Source organism: Esox lucius, chromosome 14, assembly GCF_011004845.1.
Source record: "Esox lucius isolate fEsoLuc1 chromosome 14, fEsoLuc1.pri, whole genome shotgun sequence".
Classification (NCBI taxonomy): domain Eukaryota; kingdom Metazoa; phylum Chordata; class Actinopteri; order Esociformes; family Esocidae; genus Esox; species Esox lucius.
The window spans coordinates 1,733,128-1,756,344 of record NC_047582.1 but is presented as its reverse complement, the minus strand read 5'-3'; the positions used below and the strand labels follow the sequence as shown (position 1 = coordinate 1,756,344).

The 23,217-nt window shown below is 39.7% G+C and overlaps 1 protein-coding gene across 12 annotated transcripts in view; it reads right to left on the bottom strand.

The window, feature by feature from the left end:
* mapk10 (mitogen-activated protein kinase 10) overlaps nucleotides 1-23,217 on the bottom strand; it is a 132,993-nt gene that overhangs the window by 84,844 nt on the left and 24,932 nt on the right. For 8 of the 12 annotated variants that reach the window (XM_029125127.2, XM_029125124.2, XM_029125131.2 and 5 more), the window contains exons 2-3: nucleotides 11,661-11,732; nucleotides 7,494-7,663 (exon numbers count right to left, since the gene is read on the bottom strand). The exons of 1 other annotated variant lie outside the window; for it this stretch is intronic. In XM_029125127.2, coding sequence (XP_028980960.1) covers nucleotides 7,494-7,663; nucleotides 11,661-11,732 — 242 coding nt within the window. Of the gene's footprint in view, nucleotides 1-7,493; nucleotides 7,664-11,633; nucleotides 11,733-23,217 lie in introns of all 12 variants that reach the window. 3 more of the 12 variants (XM_034296921.1, XM_034296922.1, XM_029125128.2) reach the window with 3 other exon arrangements.

The window sequence follows — 23,217 nt, the reverse complement described above, 5'->3', positions numbered from 1 at the left end:
ACACAAGTAAATGTTCTGCCCTCTTCTATTAGTACTTCTTGTTAGATGTTAACTGCTTTTCGTTGTACTGTACTTGTACTTGTTCAGTGACAAAGTTGAATCTAATCTAAAAAATTATGTATTGAGCTATGCGCTCCACCAGTTAAATAAAACAAGTAGTCAGGAACACTTTGGTGACTGGCAAGAGATCTTTCAAGTCACCTATCTGAAGATCAGGGGTGAAAATTTATTTAATTTCTTACCGGTACTGACCTGTGGGTGCATGCACTTCCGTGCGCATTTTATGTGCCTTAAGGATAGGCACATGTTAATGTTTTGATTCTTTATAATAAATGTATAATTAATTATAACAGCTCCCCATTATGTTGTCGGCATCATGTATTGTGCAGATCCTGCAGATCGACAATGTTATTTTGGCCTGCGAAAAGTATATATTATTAGTCTTCTTTTGTCATTTTCAGTAGGAAAGCGTTAACAATTAGCATGCAATATAAACAAAATTATAATTAGAAAGAGATATATGTATAATAATGTATACCCTATTCATATTTTATTACAATTTGCAGTCTGTTAACTGTTTTTTTCCTGCATGCATCTCTCATAGCTGCATGTCTTCAGATATTATTGGTTTGTTTGAGTTCAACATTGTTTCAACAGCTTATTTTTCACGGTAATGGAATGGACAGGTATTTGCATACAGCGGGAAGTGGAGACATGATCGGAATGTTTTTGCCGGACCGCATAAGTGGAGCCGGCCAAGAAGAGCGAATGTCACTGACTGACTGGCTGAAACTTAGGCAAAGGTGGTACCCCAACCCTCGCGCTTTACTGGACACCCTCTGTGAAATACTTTATATAATGTCTGGCTACACACTTGAAAAAGACCACTATTATAGTGTTAAATCTGTCCTGTTGTCCATGGCCATTTGAGGCAGCTAATGCACGCTACAATGTCCTTCCTAAAAGCAACCAAAATATACAAGCAATATACTTATTCTTAACATAGGCCCATGTTATTCAAAAAGAAATGTGAAATCACTCAGTTTTATAATTAATCACTGTCAATATTATTATTGTCTATTTTCATTGTTATGCTATGTTCTTGTTAATATAGACTGTAAAACCTAATAAGTTCAGAGTACTCAAAACTGTTATGGAAACTGATTACATCAAAATATTTAAGTAAACTATTTAAATTTTGTTAAGTAATTGCTTAAAAATTACAATTTATTGGAACTTAATAGTTCAGATCTTTGACATTTTTATTTCAAGTTTACATAAAAATATAGAAGAAAATTATTTCCCAATATGCATTGCCCTTTCAAGTGAACTCTAAAGTTACCACCCATGCCTGTATTTGTTAATGACAGAGACATGGTTATTGAGCCCATTTTTTATCTCTAAGTTCTCTTTATTGACTGTTATGAAATAGTCAACTATGAATACCTAACATATCCCATAAATCCTTAGGTTTCCAAAAATGAAATAATTGCTTCCGATGATATTTCTGGAAAAACTGGGAATCCTTGTCATGTTATTTTTTCCTCATCCTTGCCTTGACATGGTTTGTCTCCCTCCCACGACTTCCTTAAACTGTACTTGGCTCTGCTACTGTCACTGATCCAGCATCTTCACGTTCATATATTTACATATGTTCTAGGTAACAATACATACCCTAATCTGAAGTCATTTTCGCAATCTCCCTTTAAATACAGCGGGGCAAAAAAGTATTTAGTCTTGAACTTGTTATCAGTATAAAAGATACCTGTCCACAACCTTAAACAGTCACACTCCAAACTCCACTATGGCCAATACCAAAGAGTTGTCAAAGGACAATGATCCCAAACACACTGCCCGGGCAACGAAGGTGTGGCTCCGTAAGAAGCATTTCAAGGTCCTGGAGTGGCCTAGCCAGTTACCAGATCTCAACCCCATGGAAAATCTTTGGAGGGAGTTGAAAGTCTGTGTTGCCCAGCGACAGCCCCAAAACATCACTGCTCTAGAGGAGATCTGCATGGAGGAATGGGCCAAAATACCAGCAACAGTGAGTGAAAACCTTGTGAAGACTTACAGAAAACGTTTGACCTCTGTCATTGCCAATAAAGGGTATAAAACAAAGTATTGAGATGAACTTTTGTTATTGACCAAATACTTATTTTCCACCATAATTTACCAATAAATTCATTAAAAATTCTACAATGTGATTTTCTGGATATTTTTTTCTCATTTTGTCTCTCATAGTTGAAGTGTACCTATGATGAAAATTACAGGCCTCTCTCATATTTTTGAGTGGGAGAACTTGCACAATTGGTGGCTGACTAAATACTTTTTTGCCCCACTGTAAATCTGTAATTCTAGGCTACTAGAAGTCACCTGCAACATATTATTTTTTTAAGGCAGTTTGGATGTAATTTGAGTTTATTACTTCTTGATTAAATATTTTGACATGCTTGGATGCAAAAGAAGGATCCACTTGTTTTTACAACGTTACTCATTTTCGCAACGAGACCTGTGTGGTCCTGCATGCATCCTGCAAGGTTGATAGATTTCACTGTCAGTAAACAAACATTCTCCCACGGACTCCAGAGAAAAACGACCCGCCAAAGCCCAATTGGGTGTAGAAAATACCCACCTGGTAACACTGCCAATATGCAAAAAGTTTCCTCCTACCGTCACATTAGCTGCAGTGTTTCGCTGGTATTTTATCTGTGAGCGCAAAATTATGTTTTACCATGCCAACACACAGAGGTGGTGCTAGATTTTGGGATGACTGTTGCCTTTGAGTTCGTAATGCTGGGAAAACCCTGTGTATAGACAGAATGCCACCCGCCAAAGTGGCTAGTTAGAATGACTGCGTCACACACCAAAGCCAAATTCTACTCGCATTTGGCGGGTGCTAATGTCAAGCCCTGATAACATAGCCACTCATAGTCATTACTACCATACTGTACGTTGCGGAATAATTAGCCAGTTTTAAACGCGCCACATCTATGGTAGTTTCCCGTCCTGTAATAACTGTTAAGGATGATACCAAGTAGCTAAACCCAGTAGCTAGCTAACATTAATCAAGTCAATAACTTCATGGTCAAAACAAATCGAAAATGTTAAATGACAAAATCTTGTGTGTTAAATAGAAATCTACAACAGCAATTGTTGACTTCTTCTAGAAATAAATAGGACGAGGTTGTGTTCAACATAAAAGTTTTACAATGTCTCATTATTATTATTTTAGCTCCCAACCGATCTTATAATACTTTGGACTGAACATGACTCTCCATATACCTAAAAAAACATGGTACATTTCTTATAATTTTATTAAATTGGTCTACCTTTTATAAATATATTTGAGTTTAGACAAATTAGCTGTAATATTTCATCTGGGTCTTCTGGAGGATACAACTGGAATTATAACCAATGTATGGATTCATTTAAAAAGGTACATGTTTTAAACAGTCTTCCATAATCTATCCATTTAACATGACACCTTTTAATCTGTACCATGGCAAAGGCTTCTTGAAAAATGCGCTCTTCTCAGGTCAACATTTCTGTAGGGATGCTATGGAGTTAGATATCTGCCAAAAGGTTAAGCGTACGTATTGTTAGGATCGTAAGAAAATACATCCGTAAATTGGTATGATCGTAAAAAAGGTCAGACGTAAAATATGAAACGTAAGCATGAAATTAAGTGGATCAAACCATTGTGAGGAAAAGCACCAGGGTGTTAATATTTTGAAACTTCAAAACACGCTATTATTTGTCCATAACCAGCACAAGTGCTTTAACTGCGTCCTATTAACCCTTTGACGCGTACGATACCACCAGTGTGATCAGGCTAGAGTGGTCCCTGAAGCATACGATCACACCGGTGTGATTAGAACGTCTTGTTTAGAACGCACCATTAGAATGCCTAGGTACAAGTAACGTAACAATGGCTGGTCAGACCGCGCTGTTATTTACTCACATTTAGCTCAAAGTTATAACTTTAATTCCTGATTGTAATTGTTTCAAGACCACACTATGATATTAACCAGGTAGCAAGCATTCAAATCGGGACAAGAAGTGTTACTTACGTACCAACAGACAGCCAACATTTTTCTACAATAAACATAATACACAAAAACAAACAATATTAGCGACTACTATAGAGCATCTTAACATTTCCTGGAAGAGCTGACAACCGGTCAAAATCATTTTGTAAAAACTTTCTAGAAGTTACGTTGCAATGCAACGTACCTTGCAATGCAATGTATGTAGTCTTCCTTACTTGGCAAGGTGACTGTTCAAATTCTGGAACTCGTGAGTACTGAACTCACGTGCAAAAAAACTCACGCTGGGGGGCCGTTAAGGAATATTTGAAACTCACGCGTGAAAAGGTTAATATTGCTGAATTTACATAGTTATGTTTACAGATCTATGATGGGGGGGCAAATCATAGTTGTCCCTAGGATGAGGGGGTTGTGTCCCCCCTCCCCAGGATTTCTGCCTATGATGGAGTGCAGTTGGCGGGAGGGGGAGTGGTCTTAGCTGCAAATGTTTGTAGAAACTCAGCAGGCTTCTTTGTCTTGCTTTTAGATGCAGAATCAAGTTCGAAGTGTTTAATATTTTTTTATCTATTCAACTAAGCAGCCTGGCACTATATTACCTGTCAATGACACGTCACTGGATAAACGTTAGTCTATTATAAAAATTTGGTAAGCATTATGCCTTTTCAGAGACCACAATCAGTAAGTAATCGCAGTCAGCCGATACCGATTATTAAATGTTTTGCCTTAAATTGGCCGTTACTGATTGCTAGCAGATTAATCGGTGTATCCCTGCATTTCTGTATTGTACATTTTTTATTATAATATTTTGAGATACTGTATTTTTTACTGTAAGCCATAATCAACAAGACTAAAACAAAAAAGGCTTGAAATGTTTCACTTTGTCTAATGAATCTAGAATATATGAAGATGTCACTTTCTTTTTTGAATTACAGGAAAAAAATAACTTCTTTATACTGATCAGAGCATGCGCTGGGCACCTTTTCAACCTGTCACTGACCCAGGCGGTAGTCCCCACATGTTTCAAGACCACAACCATTGTGCCAAAGCTGAAGCAGTCAACTGCATCTAGCCTGAATGACCAACCTGTCGCCCATAACCCCACAATCACGTGCTTCGAAAGACGGCCCAATAGGTTCCTGGGTTCCTGGCCCACATTAAGCCCTCCCTTCCCCCTGCTGACCCCCTACCCCTTTAACCTCTGCAGCATTTCTGGCAGCATTCATCCATCTATTTCCCAAAGAAAACCTCTGGAAATGACGCTGATCACATGCACTCAACTGCTTTGGTCGACCATGGCAAGGCCTGTTCTGAGTGGAACCTGTCCTGTTAAACCGCTGTATGGTCTTGGCCACTGTGCTGCAGCTCAGTTTCACTGTTATACAAGCTGTACACTCATTACTTTACATTGTAGCAAAGTATCATTTCTTCCGTGTTGTCACATGAAAAGATATAATCAAATATTGGCACTTTTATGGGATACTGTATGTGAGAATTCTGTTCATAGACTTTAGCTCAGAATGCAACATCCCCTTTAGTCTGGTCAACAAACTCCACAACCTAGGGATCAGCCCCTCTCTCTGCAACTGGACTTTGGACTTCCTAACCAACAGACCCCAGTCTGGTTAGATAACTTCACCTCCTCCACCCTGATCCTGAACACTGGTGTTCTACAAGGCTGCGTGCTGAGCCCCCTCCTGTACTCCCTCTTCACCTATGACTGCGTTCCTGTACACAGTTGCTACACCATTGTCAAGTTCGCAGACGACACCACAGTGGTAGGCATGATCAGTGACAATGACGAGTCAGCCTACAGGGAGGAGGTCAAGTGCCTAGTGGCATGGTGCACTGACAACTACCTGGCCCTCAATGCAAAGAAAACCAAGGAGCTCATTGTGGATTACAGAAAGTCTAAAGGCTGCAGTCACACCCCAATTCTCATCGATGGATCTGAGGTGGAGCGTGTGCCCAGCTTCAAATTCCTGGGTGTCCACATCTCAGAGAAACTCTCCTGGACCCTCAACACCTCAACCCTTGTCAAAAAGGCACAGTACCGCCTGTACTTTTTGAGGAGCTGAGGATGGCCTATCATTTCATTGTACTGTACTTGTACTATTCAATGACAATAAAGTGGAATCTAATTTAATTTATACGTATATGGTTTACAGATAAAGTCTGCTTGCTCATGGCTGATCTACTACCCCCACCAAAAAAACTTGTGTGTGTCAAAGCAGACAATCTCAAAAACCATGACAATATATGCCAAATATGGACACATTGTATTGGCCTAGAAGACAGTGATAGACAGAACATCAACAGGATATCTGCTCAATCCCCCAAAAGTACAGCATAACAAATTTTAACAGAATTGATTCATCATCTCTGTGACCCAGTCTGGACTCCAACCTGGATATCTGAGCCATGGAAAAAAGGTAATATGATCTGAGAGTGATAGAGAGTTATCGCTCACCCTATTTCCCTATTCACCCTATATCTGGACGGGTTTAGGTTCGGATGAAGCCAAAGCATGTCTTTAGCCCACAATGTCTACTAGCAACTGTTAAACATGGTGGGGGATCTGTAATCGTATGGGCAGCCATCTCGTGTGAGTCCTTTGGTCCGATGATTGCTCTGCATGATTGTACAACGGCCAAGGTGAGGTGTACCTTATGGTACAAAGACTGTTTCCTCATGATGTTCAATTAGTTGTGCATGATAATGATAATGACGTACAGACTGCTAAACAAATTCAAGATTGGCTTAATAAACACCATGATGACATCAAAAGCACTCACATGCCCTCACCAGTCACTCGATTTGAACATAATTGAACCTTTAATGGAAGTTCTGGAGTGCAGAGTGCAAAGTAGATTTCCACCTCCTTCATTCCTCAAAGAACTGGAGGCTTTACTTCTTGAGCTGTTCAGAAGGCAAGGGGTGGCCTTACTCCTTGATATTAATAAATTGTTAGGTGATTCGGTTGATTTGTCCACCCCCTGTACAATCTGTCAAATGAACTATCTGACATCATGTCACACAAAAAGTGTTTGTTCTTAGCCTCTAATAAAACCTTTATAATCCGTGTTATTATCCCTGCAGCACCAAATGTAAGCACCCAATTTCAACTAATCATGGCATGTTAACTGCATTACTGTACATGGTTCGATCAAGCTACAAATATTTTCCCATTATCAGAGCATTCGTTCAAGCTACAAATATTTTCCCATTATCAGAGCATTCCCATTATTAAGAACAAACTGAACCAACATCGTAACATATTATCATGCAAAATGTCATAAAGCAGCAGCAAACACAAGTATATTAGTCCGGGATACTGTTTCGCAAATAATACCTCCTGAATCTTAAATGGACAGACTTACAAATTTTTCTGTATACTGCAGTACATTTACTCCCCTATAATGAATATAAAATTAGCATTCCAGTACTCACCAGACAATTCCCTGAGCTCCAGAACCAATGGGTTTAAGATTCTGGTAGCGTTTGAGTACAGTGAAGGTGGAATCTCCTACTTCCACACTGTAGAACTGGTTGTCCACTTTGCTTTTGCTCATGTTGTAATGCTTGCCGATGTATGACACATCCACTTGTTTACCAAAACCCTGCAGTAAACAAACATACAAAGATCAATGATGTCAATTTCACCTCTCTGACTAGCTCAAATTTCAGCCAGTTAAATTATGGAAGTTAATAAAACCAAGTTGTCCATTTTTGTCACTTAAAGTACAATTGTTCTTAATACACGCTGACTATGCCTGCAGTATGATAGTATAAATTAATAATTAATACATCTGACAGGTGGAATAGGCACAATTTCATATGCAGACATTGTTATTCACTCCATTTCCTCCTACCCTTGTTGTCTTATATGACACTTTACAGACAACTGACAAATAAACCAGCTAAATTAACTAAAATATTGAAAGATAGCTTAAATACGCTGTCTACTTGTCAATTAAAACAACATACATGTGTTAGTTCAAATGTTAATGAACTGTAAAAATAAAAGTTATCTGTTCTTGTTTGTCAAAGTTAGCTGGCTAACCAATTCAACCTGTTTTATATTATAGCCCTCAGAACTAAATCACACAGGCAGCCCAATTCCTATTCAATTTATTTTTAAAGCTGATACGATTTGTAGAAAAGAAAACTATTTTGACAAAGACATCAGAATAGGTCCATGCCCCTCCCAATAATTGAACCCACTGCCTTGGAATTGCCAGGGGCACATGCAAAGATAGTGAGCCATAAGGAACCCACACACAACTCAGTATGCATATCCCATCTAGTAACTGGCTTTCCACACATGCTTCCATAATACATCTACATTCCAAATCACCACAGAGATAAGTTTCTTTACCTATCTTACTACAGTGGGGCAAAAAAGTATTTAGTCAGCCAACAATTGTGCAAGTTCTCCCACTTAAAAAGATGAGAGAGGCCTGTAATTTTCATCATAGGTACACTTCAACTATGAGAGACAAAATGAGAAAAATAAATCCAGAAAATCACATTGTAGGATTTTTTATGAATTTATTGGTAAATTCCTCTATAAAATAAAGATTTGGTCACCTACAAACAAGCTTTCTGGCTCTCACAGACCTGTAACTTCCTCTTTAAGAGGCTCATCTGTCCTCCACTCGTTACATGTATTAATGGCACCTGTTTGAACTTGTTGTCAGTATAAAAGACACCTGTCCACAACCTCAAACAGTCACACTCCAAACTCCACTATGGCCAAGACCAAAGAGCTGTCAAAGGACACCAGAAACAAAATTGTAGATCTGCACCAGGCTGGGATGACTGAATCTGCAATAGATAAGGAGCTTGGTGTGAAGAAATCAACTGTGGGAGCAATTATAAGAAAATGGAAGACATACAAGACCACTGATAATCTCCCTCAATCCGGGGCTCCATGCAAGATCTCACCCCGTGGGGTCAAAATGATCACAAGAACGGTGAGCAAAAATCCCAGAACCACACAGGGGGACCTAGTGAATGACCTGCAGAGAGCTGAGACCAAAGTAACAAAGGCTACCATCAGTAACACACTACACCGCCAGGGACTCAAATCCTGCCGTGCCAGACGTGTCCCCCTGCTTAAGCCAGTACATGTCCAGGCCCGTCTGAGGTTTGCTAGAGAGCATTTGGATGGTCCAGAAGAGGATTGGGAGAATGTCATATGGTCAGATGAAACCAAAATAGTACTTTTTGGTAAAAACTCAACTCATCGTGTTTGGAGGAGAAAGAATGCTGAGTTGCATCCAAAGAACACCATACCTACTGTGAAGCATGGGGGTGGAAACATCATGCTTTGGGGCTGTTTTTCTACAAAGGGACCAGGACGACTGATCCATGTAAAGGAAAGAATGAATTAGGCCATGTATCATGAGATTCCTTCCATCAGCAAGGGCATTGAAGATGAAACGTGGCTGGGTCTTTCAGCATGACAACAATCCAAAACACACCGCCCGGGCAACGAAGGAGTGGCTTCGTAAGAGGCATTTCAAGGTCCTGGAGTGGACTAGCCAGTCACCAGATCTCAACCCTATAGAATATCTTTGGAGGGACTAATTTGATCATAATTGCAGTAATTGCAATACAATATTGAAATGTGTTGGTGGCCGCTAGAGAGCTTATATTTGCATAACATACATAATAAATAAAAATGTCTCTATCCATCCATTCATCATTGGCAGTATTAGAAACTATTTATATGCACTTCGGGGGCAATTAGAACTTTCATAGCTAAACTAACAGTACTGTATTACATTTTTCTATTTGTTTTGACAGTGATATATTGTTATTTTTTTACTGGTATATCATGTTAATAATCTATATAACAAGTATTTATTTTGGTTAAAATGTATTTCACACAGGCAGCAAAATTCCTATTTATTTATTTTTTAGAGATGATTTGATTTGTAGAAAAAAACTATTTCTATGAAGACACCAGAATAGGTCCATGCTCCTCCTGAAAATTGAACCCGCAGCCATGGAAATGCCAATGGCTCATTTTGGCTTTGGCTGTATTAAAAACAATTGATATACACATAAACACTACTGTTCCAATGTTTTGGGTAACTTAGAAATGTCCTTGTTTTCCATGAAAACATATAATGAAATGAGTTTGAATAGGAAATATAGCAAAGTCAATAGGAAATATAGTCATTGGCAAGGTTAGAAATAATGATGTGTGCAGGTGCCAAGTCCTGTTGGAAAATGAAATCTGCATCTCCATAAAGTTGGTCAGCAGCAGGAAGCACGAAGTGCTCTAAAACTTCCTGGTAGACGGCTGGGTTGATCTTGGACCTCAGAAAACACAGTGGACCAACTCCAGCAGATGACATGGCACCCCAAACCATCACTTTACACTGGACTTCAAGCAACGTGGATTCTGTGCCGCTCCTCTCTTCCTCCAGACTCTGGGACCTTGATTTCCAAAGGAAATGCAAAATGTACTTTCATCAGAGAACATAACTTTGGACCATTCAGCAGCAGTCCAGTCCTTTTAGTCTTTTGCCCAGGCGAGACGCTTCTTACGCTGTGTCTTGTTCAAGAGTGGCTTGACACAAGGAATGCAACAGCTAAAACCCATGTCTTGCATACGTCTGTGTGTGGTGGTTCTGGAAGCACTGACTCCAGCTGCAGTCCGCTCTTTGTGAATCTCCCCCACATTTTTGAATGGGTTTCATTTCACAATTCTCTCCAGGGTGCGGTTATCCCTATTGATGGTACACTTTTTTCTACCCCATCTTTTCCTTCCCTTCGCCTCTCTATTAATGTGCTTGGACACAGAGCTCTGTGAACAGCCAGCCTCTTTAGCTATGACCTTTTGTGTCTTGCCCACCTTGTGCAAGATGTCAATGGTCGTCTTTTGACAGCTGTCAAGTCAGCAGTCTTCCCCATGATTGTTTTAGCCTACAGAACTAGACTGAGAGACCATTTAAAGGCCTTTGCAGGTGTTTTGAGTTAATTAGCTGATTAGAGTGTGGCACCAGGTGTCTTCAGTATTGAACCTTTTCACAATATTCACATTTTCTGAGATACTGAATTTGGGGTTTTCATTAGTTGTCAGTTATAATCATCAAAATTAAAAGAAAAAAACACTTGAAATATATCACTCTGTGTGGAATGAATGTATACATTATACAAGTTTCAATTTTTGAATGGAATTACTGACATGAATCAACTTTTTGATGATATTCTAATTTTATGACCAGCACCTGTACTTCTTTGCCCCACTGTATGTGATCCCACTACTCTTGGATGACACGACAACTATTACAATCTATAACAAGAGCGCTAACAAGAACTGTAAGCTCCAGCCCAAAGAATGAGACAAGGGTACAGTACCAGTGTGTTCACTGAATAAGGTGTAAACAGACCATGCACTTCAACAGATGGTCCTGTTGCATGTTTTCTCCCCACCCCATTTTCAAGTACAGTAGTCTCTTAATTGTGCTGCACACGCCTTAACAAATAATAAAAAATTGCAAATACGATGACCCTCTTTAACTAACAAACAGATAAAATGAATGAAGGTGGAATGGAAGTCAATTAATACTGTACCTGATTTTACCTGTAAGGAACACACACCTGACAAAAAGCTATTTTCACATCCAGGACAGGTTCACTGCAGTAATATAAGAAATGTCTGCTCATAAATACCTGCAAGAAAGAAACAGAAAAGACAACATAGATTTGAGATTATAAGTCTGTTTCTATTTATTCACACTTCTTTTACAAGTTAGGTACAGGAAACAGGATATAGCCTAGTGGTTAAAGCAGATGACTGGTAACTGAAAGGTTGCTAGATGAAACCACCAAGCAGACAAGGAACTGTTCTGTTCCTGAGCAAGGCTGAAAGGCAGTCAACCCTAATTGCTCCCAGGTCATTGTAAAAAAGAATATGTTCTGAGTAAACTTTTCTGGTAAAAAAAGATCTGTGTGTACAGTAGCTAACTTCTACGGTCATTTGGGATGACAGTGACAATACATTTTTTATAAGAGAGCACAAAGCTATTCGTGACCAGGCAAGAGGAGATCAACAGACATTTTGGGGCCTTGGCCAGGGCTTGAGTGAACTGCTTGATCAGCACATTCCTATAGATTATATTTCTATACCACAACCTACGGTACTTGTGATGAGCCACATAGCAATCACATAACAATAAAAAACTGAACTGTATTCCAAACATACAGGCAGCTCCCACATTCCTCTTAACAAAAATACATACAAAATACTAACTGCTCAAACAAATAACAATTTATCAACAAAAACATTATACCTGTTTGGGAAAAAAAAGAAAGCATAGCAAAATCAGCAGTTCTAAGTTTCTCCAGAATATGGGCTGATGAACTGAAAGTCTTGATCTCAACAACAACACACCAAATTTATTAATGAAGTCTGTTCATACAGTAGGAAACCGTTACAAATTTGTCAAAGAGGCCTGATGACACACAGGTTGAGATACTATATTATTTCTAATGGATAAAGAATGTATTCAAAGGAGGTTTACTGCCATGCTGATTCCTTGCCACAGCACAAAGCAGTGTGATTCATGTGTTCCATGTAATATACAGGTTAGAAAAACTATTCTAAGAATAGCTAAGTAGAGTCATCCAGGAGTCAAACAGAAAATGCTAATTTATGCTGAGTACTTCTTGGTATATGCTTAAAGCATATTTGTCTCCCCTGCCTCACCCCGTGAGAAACCTTAACTAAATGTTTTTTTGATATAGCCTGTAATCAGGAAACTATAATAAGAGAAGGGCATTACATTTCAGGTACTACGCAACATTCAAATAGCAACAACCAATTACCCAAATTGAGGCACCTTTAAATTCCTTCATGGGTATTCAATAGTCTACAACTGGCTCAATTGATTTTTCAATGAACAGTATAATGACATTATTATATTAGGTACTAACTACTTCCACTAAATCCAATATAACCTCTCTCATGCATGCCTATTTGCTAATAGACCACACTACTTTTGCCTATAGGTCAATGGTCAAAAGTAGTGGGGTAAAGGAATGCCATTTGAATCAACAGTATGTCAAGGCTGATTGTCGGCCAAACAGTAGCTGTTTCAAACTGCAGAGAAGACAACATGGACACTGCAGCCTTTTTGAAACACATCCACGGATGACTAGGTACAAATGTTGCTGGGGAAAGAGAGAGGGGGGCAGTGGCTGAGAGGAGACCGGGAGAGGTAATGGAGTCACAGGGGAGCATACAAAAAGACAGGGATGGTACTTCCTGAGGAATAATACATGGAAAAAGCAGGAAAAGAGGAATAGCAGGATGGGAAATTGGAGGGGACCGAGGGAGTGGGTGAGGAATAAGAAGTGCAGAGAACTGTGGAAGTGAGGGTAGAGACCTAAAGTCACCCCCCATTTTTGCTGATAGAACAATCAGTAGAACCACTAACGTGGTCAAAGAAAATGCACAAATGTTGTGATTTAGAGTTTGGCTGACCACCACCACTAAAATTCCATAAAATGTAGGAGATTAATCAAGACACTGTTGTATGCTGTAGCTATGCTAATACAACCACCCTGGTGGTTGCAACAGGTAAACCACTGCAAACATGGGCTGGAGTTTTTTACTCCTATAATTTAGTTTTGCAGCTTATCCCCTAGAGGGCAAACCATTTTTTAGTTAGGCATGTGCCAAGAAACTACAGGATATTCTAAATGCATGATGGCCAATTTCGCAGACCTGTGTGATGGTACTGTGGTAAAGTCAAATTTGAGAGCTGTTTAGCTATGTTAGACAAATTAGTTAATAGGTTATATGGTTTATAATTCATTCGCACAAGCAACCGTGTTGCACATTGATGTCTTTGATGGTGTTAGTGAATGTTCATGATTTTAACATGTTCACTTTGTTTTGATGAATATACAGTATGCAACTCCATATCGAATGGATTCCAGATCCATCCCTATTACCAATTCTCTATTTTTCATGTCTGTCCTGAAAAGATGGCCTGTGCGGGTTCAGGAATGGCGCCTCCTGTGGCCGTATTTGTCATTGTTCTGCATCACTCATGGTGTCACTTTCCATTGACTTAATGAAGTGAAGGCAGGGGGGATGTATGATATGATAATTGATTATGATTGGAAAGAGTTGAGCTTAGGGCTCAAGGCAAATTAAATTTGTATTTATAAGGAGTTAAGTAAAAAAATTACTTTTTCCTGTTTGCATAGTTATAATGGAGTATTGGCATCTGTTATGTTTTCCATTTTCCATTTACCGTTTTTTATTGATTTATTTAGAAATGTTTTGTTTGATGTAATGTCTAACATTTTAATGGTTGAATAGAATAGATCTAACCATTTCTGATATGGCTAAGCAAAGTCAAGTCTGACAATCTTATTCCACTGCGAGCTGCTATCGGGCATTACAGTTTTTCTCAAATGCCAAAACACAAAAGCCAATCCTCTAAACCAAATGACCAGTTGTCTAAACACATTTACTAAATCTAGCCATCATTGTCCAATATCATAAACACATTTCACATGAAGACACAATTCACAAAACACAATCCTCTGTTCTCATAAATCTTAACAGATTTTTCCTTGCTAAAACACAAGTTGCAAAAGAACTCTGCTCATATTCTCAAATGAAAGCTCATGTGATGCAAAATGCTTGCCAGTCAGCAATATTTGAACACAATGAACACACCTGGCGTCATTCATTACACACAACGACTCAAAATTTAAGACACTTGTTGCTAATGCTGTGACCACATGTATAAAAGCAAGTTCAGAGTGCACAGTTTGCTGAAGATTCCAAACAAACACAATGGATGAAGGCAGAGTCAGGGGAAGAGGAATTCGAGTCAGAGGTGGAAGAAGAGCTGGCCATGAAAGAAGAGGAGCAGGCCACCGAGGAAGAGGAGTTCAAATCAGAGGAGGAAGAGGAGCAGGCCAACGAGGAAGAGGAGTTCAAATCAGAGGAGGAAGAGGAGCAGGTCAACAAGGGAGAGGAAGAGGCCAACAAGGGAGAGGAGAAGGTCCAGGAGGGAGAGCAAGACAACCTCGCACCATCATTACGGACGAGATGCGAGCAACATTGCCATTGTCCATGGCATGACAATGGCTGAAGCAGGACTAAGAGTCCGTCCAAACCTGAGTAGGTTCACCGTGGCCACCATTATCAGGGCATTCAGACAACACAACAGGTATTGTACTCTATTGCTTTCTTTGTCACAATACAATTTTACAAGCCTGTGAAAGTAGTCTATTGGTTTCAAATCAGTTGTTACTGAATTGTAAAACATGTCAATTGACAACACGTTTCTTTCTTTAGAGTTGAAAGAATGCCACATAGAGGTGGGAGGGTTGCCATATTTACAGCGGCACAAGAAACCCTCATTGTGGATATGGTTTGTGAGAACAACCTCATCAGACTCCGGGAGATCAGAGACAAAGTCATTGCCGATAATGGCAACTTTGAGAGCATTGATGATGTCAGCTTTGCCACAATAGACCAAGTTCTCCGGCGCCAAAAGATGCGGATGAAACAGGTCTATAGGGTTCCCTTTGAGCGCAACTCTGCGCGACACAAAGACCTACGTTACGAGTATGTGCAAGTAAAAATACATCCATGTTCACAGTACAGTTAGTGGACATACTGTGTTGCTCAGTGGCCTACATTACTTCTGGACAATACTGTGCTACCTGATTGACTGTTGTTCTGAACACCTGTGCACTTTCACATTTTCACAGAGGATATTACAGTTGGACGCGATGGCTAGACCTCATGAGTACCTCTTCCTGGATGAGGCTGGCTTCAACCTGCAGAAAAGAAGGCAAAGAGGCCGTAACATCATTGGCCAAAGAGCCATCACTGAGGTTCCTGGCCAACGGGGGGGTAATATTACTCTTTGTGCGGCCATGGGTTTGGAGGGGCTTGTCCACCGTCATGCTGTCCTTGGGTCTTACAACACCCAACGTCTCCTCACCTTCCTAGAGGAGCTAAAAGACATCCTCCTGGACCGCCAAGAACACCATCCTGGGCCCGCACATCAAATTTATGTGATAATTTGGGACAATGTACGCTTCCACAGAACAAACCAAATCAGAGAGTGGTTCACCACCAACAGTAACCACTTTTTAAACGTCTGTCTGCCACCCTACTCCCCTTTCCTGAACCCTATAGAGTTCTTCTCATCGTGGAGATGGAAGGTTTATGACAGACAACCATACACTAGAGAGAACCTCCTAAGGGCAATGGAGCTGGCCTGTGTTGACATCCCAGTGGAGGCCTTCCACGGATGGATTCGCCATTCCAGGGCGTTTTTGTCCCGCGGTGCCTGGCAAGAGACAATATAGCCTGCGATGTGGATGAGGTGATGTGGCCCGATGCAGCTCAGCGACATGATACCGCACAGTGATTGTGGTGTGTGTGGTGTGTGAATAAAGTAAATAAAAAACTTCACACCCTGATCATGTTTTCAAGAGTACTGTTGTGTGCAATAGATTCTGTTTTTGCATTGAGTTGTGTTACAGTAGTGTACATGCAGAATTGACTATAGATTTATACTCTTCATATGAAACTCACAAATCTAAATGCCTAATCCTCTGCAGAGATCTAAGAAGATCCATTACTGTAAAGTTTCTAAAAATATGCATTGGCAGTTATGAAACAAAGAACCTTCTCACAAATTGAGCATTGTGTTTTCAATTGTTTTGCTGTAGTGTGTAATGATGTGTATAGTGTTTACATTTTTGAAAGCTTCGAGCTGCTCTTTTGGTGTGAAAGTTTGAGTTTTGAAGTGAGAAGGTGTGGTTGTGTTTATGTAGCTTTAGAAAAGGGTGTTGTGTTTAGACATTGGGGAACATGTAGGAAACGTTTGTGAAATGTGTTTTAGCATTTGAGAAAAACTGTAATATAACACAATGGGTCAAACAACAACCAAGCCAGTTCTGGATGGAAAAGGAACTTTGACATAGACTTTTATGGAAACTTGTCTGAATAGGGTGTACACTTCACTCTGAGATCCACAAGTTTTCCGGACTGATCTATTGTCTTCATTGTTGGGAGTTGACGGAACCATACACAGTGGATGAAAGTCTGATGGACTGTTGAACCACACTAATCATTGTTTTGCAGTTATACTTTCAACAGATCAGGACATCACAAACCCTTTTCTGGTGATACATCACTGAGTGTGTAAGTACCAGCAACATGTTCAAGAAGGATTTCTACAACTACACTGGTTGAATCTGTTCCAAATTTTCCTGACCACTCACATGGCAGAACGATGCCAGGGTCAGATCACATGGCTCAATACTCCATTTCTAGATGAATCATCGACAGCGAGATGAGAAGAGAATCCACCTGTTTCATTATACACCTTCACTGACTTGTTATGACAAACAGGCAATTTGCTGGGTCCACATCACACTGACTGCAATAACTGATTTTGGAACTTTCATCACTGATTCAAGACACTTGATTGGAAACTAACTTCTTTCCTTACAATCTAAGATTTTCCTAAACGAACTGATATGGTGATTTCATATGTATGAAGGTTTGTTTCTCGCAAGACAGTTGGGAAAATCTGTATGATGACTATCCCAGTATTGGACTTCGGCATATTTGTAATGATGCTTTATGATCTACATTATGATGGCTATCATGGTTGGTTTGGATAGTGAATTGTTCCCTATTATAGGTGGTCCCTGTCAATGGTAAGGCGAAGCTCTCGATTTACCGGTCAATCTACGTTCCTACTCTCACCTATGGTCATGAGCTTTGGGTCATGACCGAAAGGACAAGATCCCGGATACAGGCGGCCGAAATGAGCTTTCTCCACAGGGTGGCTGGGCGATCCCTTAGAGATAGGGTGAGAAGCTCGGTCACCCGGGAGGAGCTCAGAGTAGAGCCGCTGCTCCTCCACATCGAGAGGGGTCTCCGGAACGCCTTCCTGGAAAGGTTTTCCGGTCCCGTCCCACCGGGAGGAGACCCCGGGGAAGACCTAGGACACGCTGGAGGGACTATGTCTCCCGGCTGGCCTGGGAACGCCTCGGTGTCCCCCCGGAAGAGCTGGAGGAAGTGTATGGGGAGAGGGAAGTCTGGGCATCCCTGCTTATACTGCTGCCCCCACGACCCGGCCCCGGATAAGCGGAAGATGATGGATGGATGGATGTACGTTTTCATTGGAAGTGAATGTGCCTAGATAATGAGAACAACAGAAACCTCTCTGTTTATATTATCTCTCTATAGGTTGCGCTCTGATAACCCCAGGAATGTTTACGTTGACCATTTGGCATGGGGGTTACTTTCTTGGAAACCTGATCTTTGCTAGGTAGACACACCCTTCAATGTTTATATCAGATTGTAACTAACATTACAGTGAGAAGTGTTGTGGAAATTCTTGAACTGGTGTATACTTGGTCCTATACATATACGTATAAATGGGTTACTAGTTAAAGGTACTGAGTCCCCATGTTTGGATGAGAAAAGGAATGTAGGAGAGGGGGATCTGGTATTTGCCTAGGGGGCATCATTGACTGGAATCAGCAGATTATAGGGTTACTCGTAAATCTGTATAACCCATTAGTGTCAATCTATTGCTTGTCCAGATGCTGTTAGTCCACTTCTAAAGGTGAGAATGTTACCCATTAGGGAAAGGACAGCCTGACACCTTGGGTGAAACCTAGGAATGTAATAGAACAAAGGGAATGTGTTCTGTTGAGTTAGGACAGCATCTTACCACACCCCTTTTTCCACTATAAGTACTGATGACTGTTCATGTATTAAGTTAGAGACTCTTTGGATGATTATGTTTGTAAGCATTTGACGCGTCTCTCTATTTGCAAATAAACTTCATTATGCCAAGAGAATTTTGTGTCTGTACTTCTTCCTTTAAGAGTTCTGATCGATGAAATTGCCATCACAGAAGATAATGGAACGTTCACCGAATGACATCTGTGCTGCAATTTTCCAACAAACGTGAGCGAACTTCTCTGTAACCACCGATTTCTAACAGAACAAACAATAAAGATTAAAAAAAACTCCCACATCCCTTATCTAGAAAGAGCCACCCACTGAAAGCCACGTTCTTTTTGCAGGCCAGTGAAATAGAATGACATTATGAATGAACATTACTTAAAAGGTGTCTTTCAATGAATTGCACAGAATAATGCAGTTTTCTTTTGCATGTATTTTCCATGAAGTGCATTACTAGATTGTGTGGCCAACGGAATCAATTACTATAAAAAAGAAATACAACAGAATACAAGCCATTTTGATAAAATAGAATAGAACTGAATTATAAGATAATAGAAAATAATATGATATGATAATACTTAATTTGTATTTTTAACTTTATTTATGCAGGGAAATCTAGCTGACACCTAGGTTTCCTTTGCAGTTGCACCCTGTTGTTCTTTTTACAAAAATATAAAATATTTTAAAATACAAATGTATTGGGAAAAGCATATAGAACTATAAAAGGAAATGTATAAAATGTTTAAATGTCTTTATGGACACCAGAACATCAAGCTTCAAGCTTTTTTGCAAGGCATTCCATTTGTGAGGTTTATAATAACCAAAAACAGGTCTTCCTAACTCTCTTAAACCTACAGTCTTGAGAGCACGTGTGGCAGTTTATTTTTGAGGTAAGATAATGAGGAAGTTTCTGTAGTACAGGTTTACATACAAATATTAACCAATGTTTAGCCCTTACGCATGTCAAGGAATCCCAGAAGTATATAAAAGAAAATGAGTGTAAAAGATTTCAATACTGATACTGATGCATGCATCAGCACATAACCAAAGTCAAGAAGTGATATAAAAGTGGCGTTTACAATTCATTATCTGTGCTGAGATGATAAGCAAGATTTGTTCAGCCTCAGCTTCTTAACCAACTCAGCAATACATGTTTCAACAAACTCCCAAGTTTTCTAAAGGTAGGAGAACATTCTATAACAGAAATTACAAGAGCAGTAATTTTGAGAGCATCCAAACAATAGATGTGGTAAAGAGATCAATGGAATGCAGACTGTGGTGGATAGAAAAAGGAAGCTGTCATTGGAGTCAAAAACTCAACCTGTCAATTTTCAGGTTGAGAAAACTCAACTAAATGCTACCTCCAATTTGTATGAACTGGTAGGATAGTTTTCACTACAGAAATCGTCTGTTGTCGTAAAATAAATGTCTGGCTTTATGAAGTGAATTGATTACAATGATATGAAAATGTCTTGGGTTTGACAATACTATCAGCATCATAACTCCAATGTTTGCCGGACCGCGTTAGCGGAGCCAGCCAAGAACAGCGAATGTCTCTCACTGAGTGAGTGAGCGAGTGACTGAGTGAGCGACTGACTGACTGAGTGACTGACTGAATAAGTGAGTGACTGACTGAGTGAGTAGCTGACGGAGTGACTGACTGACTGAGTAACTGACTGAGTGAATGACTGCGTGACTGACCCTTGTTAAATAGCGTAGTGGTTAGATGCGGACTACCGAACAAGAGGTCTTGCGTTCGAGGCTCATCACAATCAAAACAAACAAATTATGCATTAGGATTTGTTCAGGATAGACAAAAACATTGCTTGCTAAAACCTTCAGTAGCTACATTATAGTAAACCTAAAATAAAACTGTTAACGGTTATATTGTGACTATATCTGGTGGATATCTACGCTTCCGTATGTGTTTTGGGGTAATATAAGCTAGATCAAAACCCCTTGGGCAGTAAAAGAGTAGGGATTTCCATGATTCTCTTGTCTTTTCACTTGACGAAAAAGTCAGTAATCGTCACCTATATTGATAATTATTGTATCAATGTCATTCACGAATGAAAGAAAAACCAACATTGTTGTGCCATGAAATTAAATATATTTGGCAGTGTAATCTTCAGTCTCGCTAGAAATTGTTCAATTCTCATGACTATTCCAAGTAGAAAGTTTGTAGATACTAGTAAGCATCTTAGTGGCTAATAAGCTGTTAAAACAGCCAGTGGCAAAAGCCATACAGTTCATAAATGCTATTTCTGGTGGAGGTAAACTTAATAAGAAACGTTAGTCAGTTTAACACCATGCTTAATTGCGAAACTTGGCATGATATGTGACAAAACGATTAACAAAAGGTTAAACAAAACGCATCAATAATAATAATAATAATCCGTGAGGTGCGGTGGGTGAACAACAGAATATAAATAACCAAACAGTGATAAGAAACAGGTGTCTCCTTCGGATGTACTGTTGCCATCACTCACCTGCCAGTGGTTAATACACCGGCGGGATGGAGTGCTGGAGAGGAAGGGGAGCTGCGGTGCCACGTGGAGCAGACATTACATTTACATTCTTTCCCCAATGCATTTCCATTACAGAATATTTCTATTGTTAGGGTAGTGTTATATTAATCCCTTTATTGCATCTGTAGAATGCTCTGAATTCCTGTTTTGGTTAACTTTGGGGTCTTCTTCACAACCAACAGAAACAATGGTCAGATGAAAAATGCACAGTGCAGAAATTGCATGAGCGGAATCAAAATGTTCAAACCAAGCTTTATCATGAAGCTGGATAAGGTAATGTATCCATCAGCAAAGACATTGAAAATATCAGGTGCATTTCCAGATGTGCAATGAGGGCTAGCTTAACTGTAGAACTAGAGACATACTGTAGGATATTGTATTGAAATCTTGAAATGAAAGTCACAAGGATAGCATTAGTGTTTGTCTTCCTGGAATATTAGCCTTAAACAACTACCTTTGTCTGACTCATCTTCTTACTACCGCTAGGTTGTCTGGGGAATCACATAAGCAGACACAGAACATATATTAAGATTTAAAGGGAGGCAGACAGAGAAAAAAGCAATTGACAGACAGTGTGAGAGACAAAAAGCGAAAGTGGAAGCTAGCATACTCATTCAAACTCCTGACTTTCCGATAATACCTAAATCCCAAAGAGAATTTCACATAGACTGTCATATTTGACTAGCAAATCACTAGTAAATTCTCATTAATTATTGATTCTCATCATTATCAGCTATTCAGAGAGGTCTGTGTTTGAGTAAAATATTTTTTTTTGTCTTATTCTATAAACTACTGACAACATTACTCCCAAATTCCAAATAAAAATATTGTCAATTGTGGTATTCATTTGTAGAAAACAACTGGTCAAAATAACAAAAAAAATAAGCATTGTTTTCAGCCCTCAAATAATGCAAAGAAAACATATATATACATTTTTCAAGAACAAAATACTAATGTTTTAACTTAGGAAGAGTTCAAAAATCTATATTTGGTGGAATAACCCTGATTTTTTATCACAGCTTTCATGCATCTTGGCATGCTTTCCACCAGTCTGTCACATTGCTGTTGAAAAAAATATATATCAAGTAGCTCAGCTTTGTTTAATGGCATGTGACATCCATCTTACTCTTGATCAAATTCCAGAGGTTTTCAATGGGGTTCAGGTCTGGAGATTGGGCTGGCCATGACAGGGTCTTGGTGGTCCTCCATCCACACCTTGATTGACCTTGCTGTGCGGCATAGAGCATTTTCCTGCTGGAAAAAACAATTCTCAGAGTTGGGGAACATTGTCATAACCTTGTACTTGGCTTGATTCATGCGTCCTTCACAAAGACAAATCTGACCGATTCCAGCCTTGCTGAAGCATCCCCAGATCATCACTGATCCTCCACCAAATTCCACAGTGGGTGCGAGACACTGTGGCTTGTAGGCCTCTCCAGGTCTCCGTCTAACCATTAGACGACAAGGTGTTGGGCAAATCTGAAAATGTCACTTGTCAGAGAAGATGACCTTACTCCATTCCTCTATGGTCCAATCCTAATGGTCTTTTGCAAACTTCAGCCTGGCTGTTCTTTGCCTCTCATTGATGAAGGGCTTTTTTCTAGCTTTGTCCAACTTCAGCTCTGCCCCTAGGAGCCTGTTTCAAACCACCCCAGCTGCTGTTTCCATTCTTTTTGTAAGTCACTTGATGTCATCCTACGGTTGTTGAATGACATTCAAATGAGTCTCGGTTAGTGGACAGTCCTTTTCGCCCTCTGCCAGTATGTAGCTTTGTTGTCCTTGTTGCTTGAGCTTGTTCTTATGCACCGCCGTCTTTGACATTTTCAGGATGGAAGCAACCTGACGCTCACTGTATCCCTCTACCAGTAAAGCCAGAATT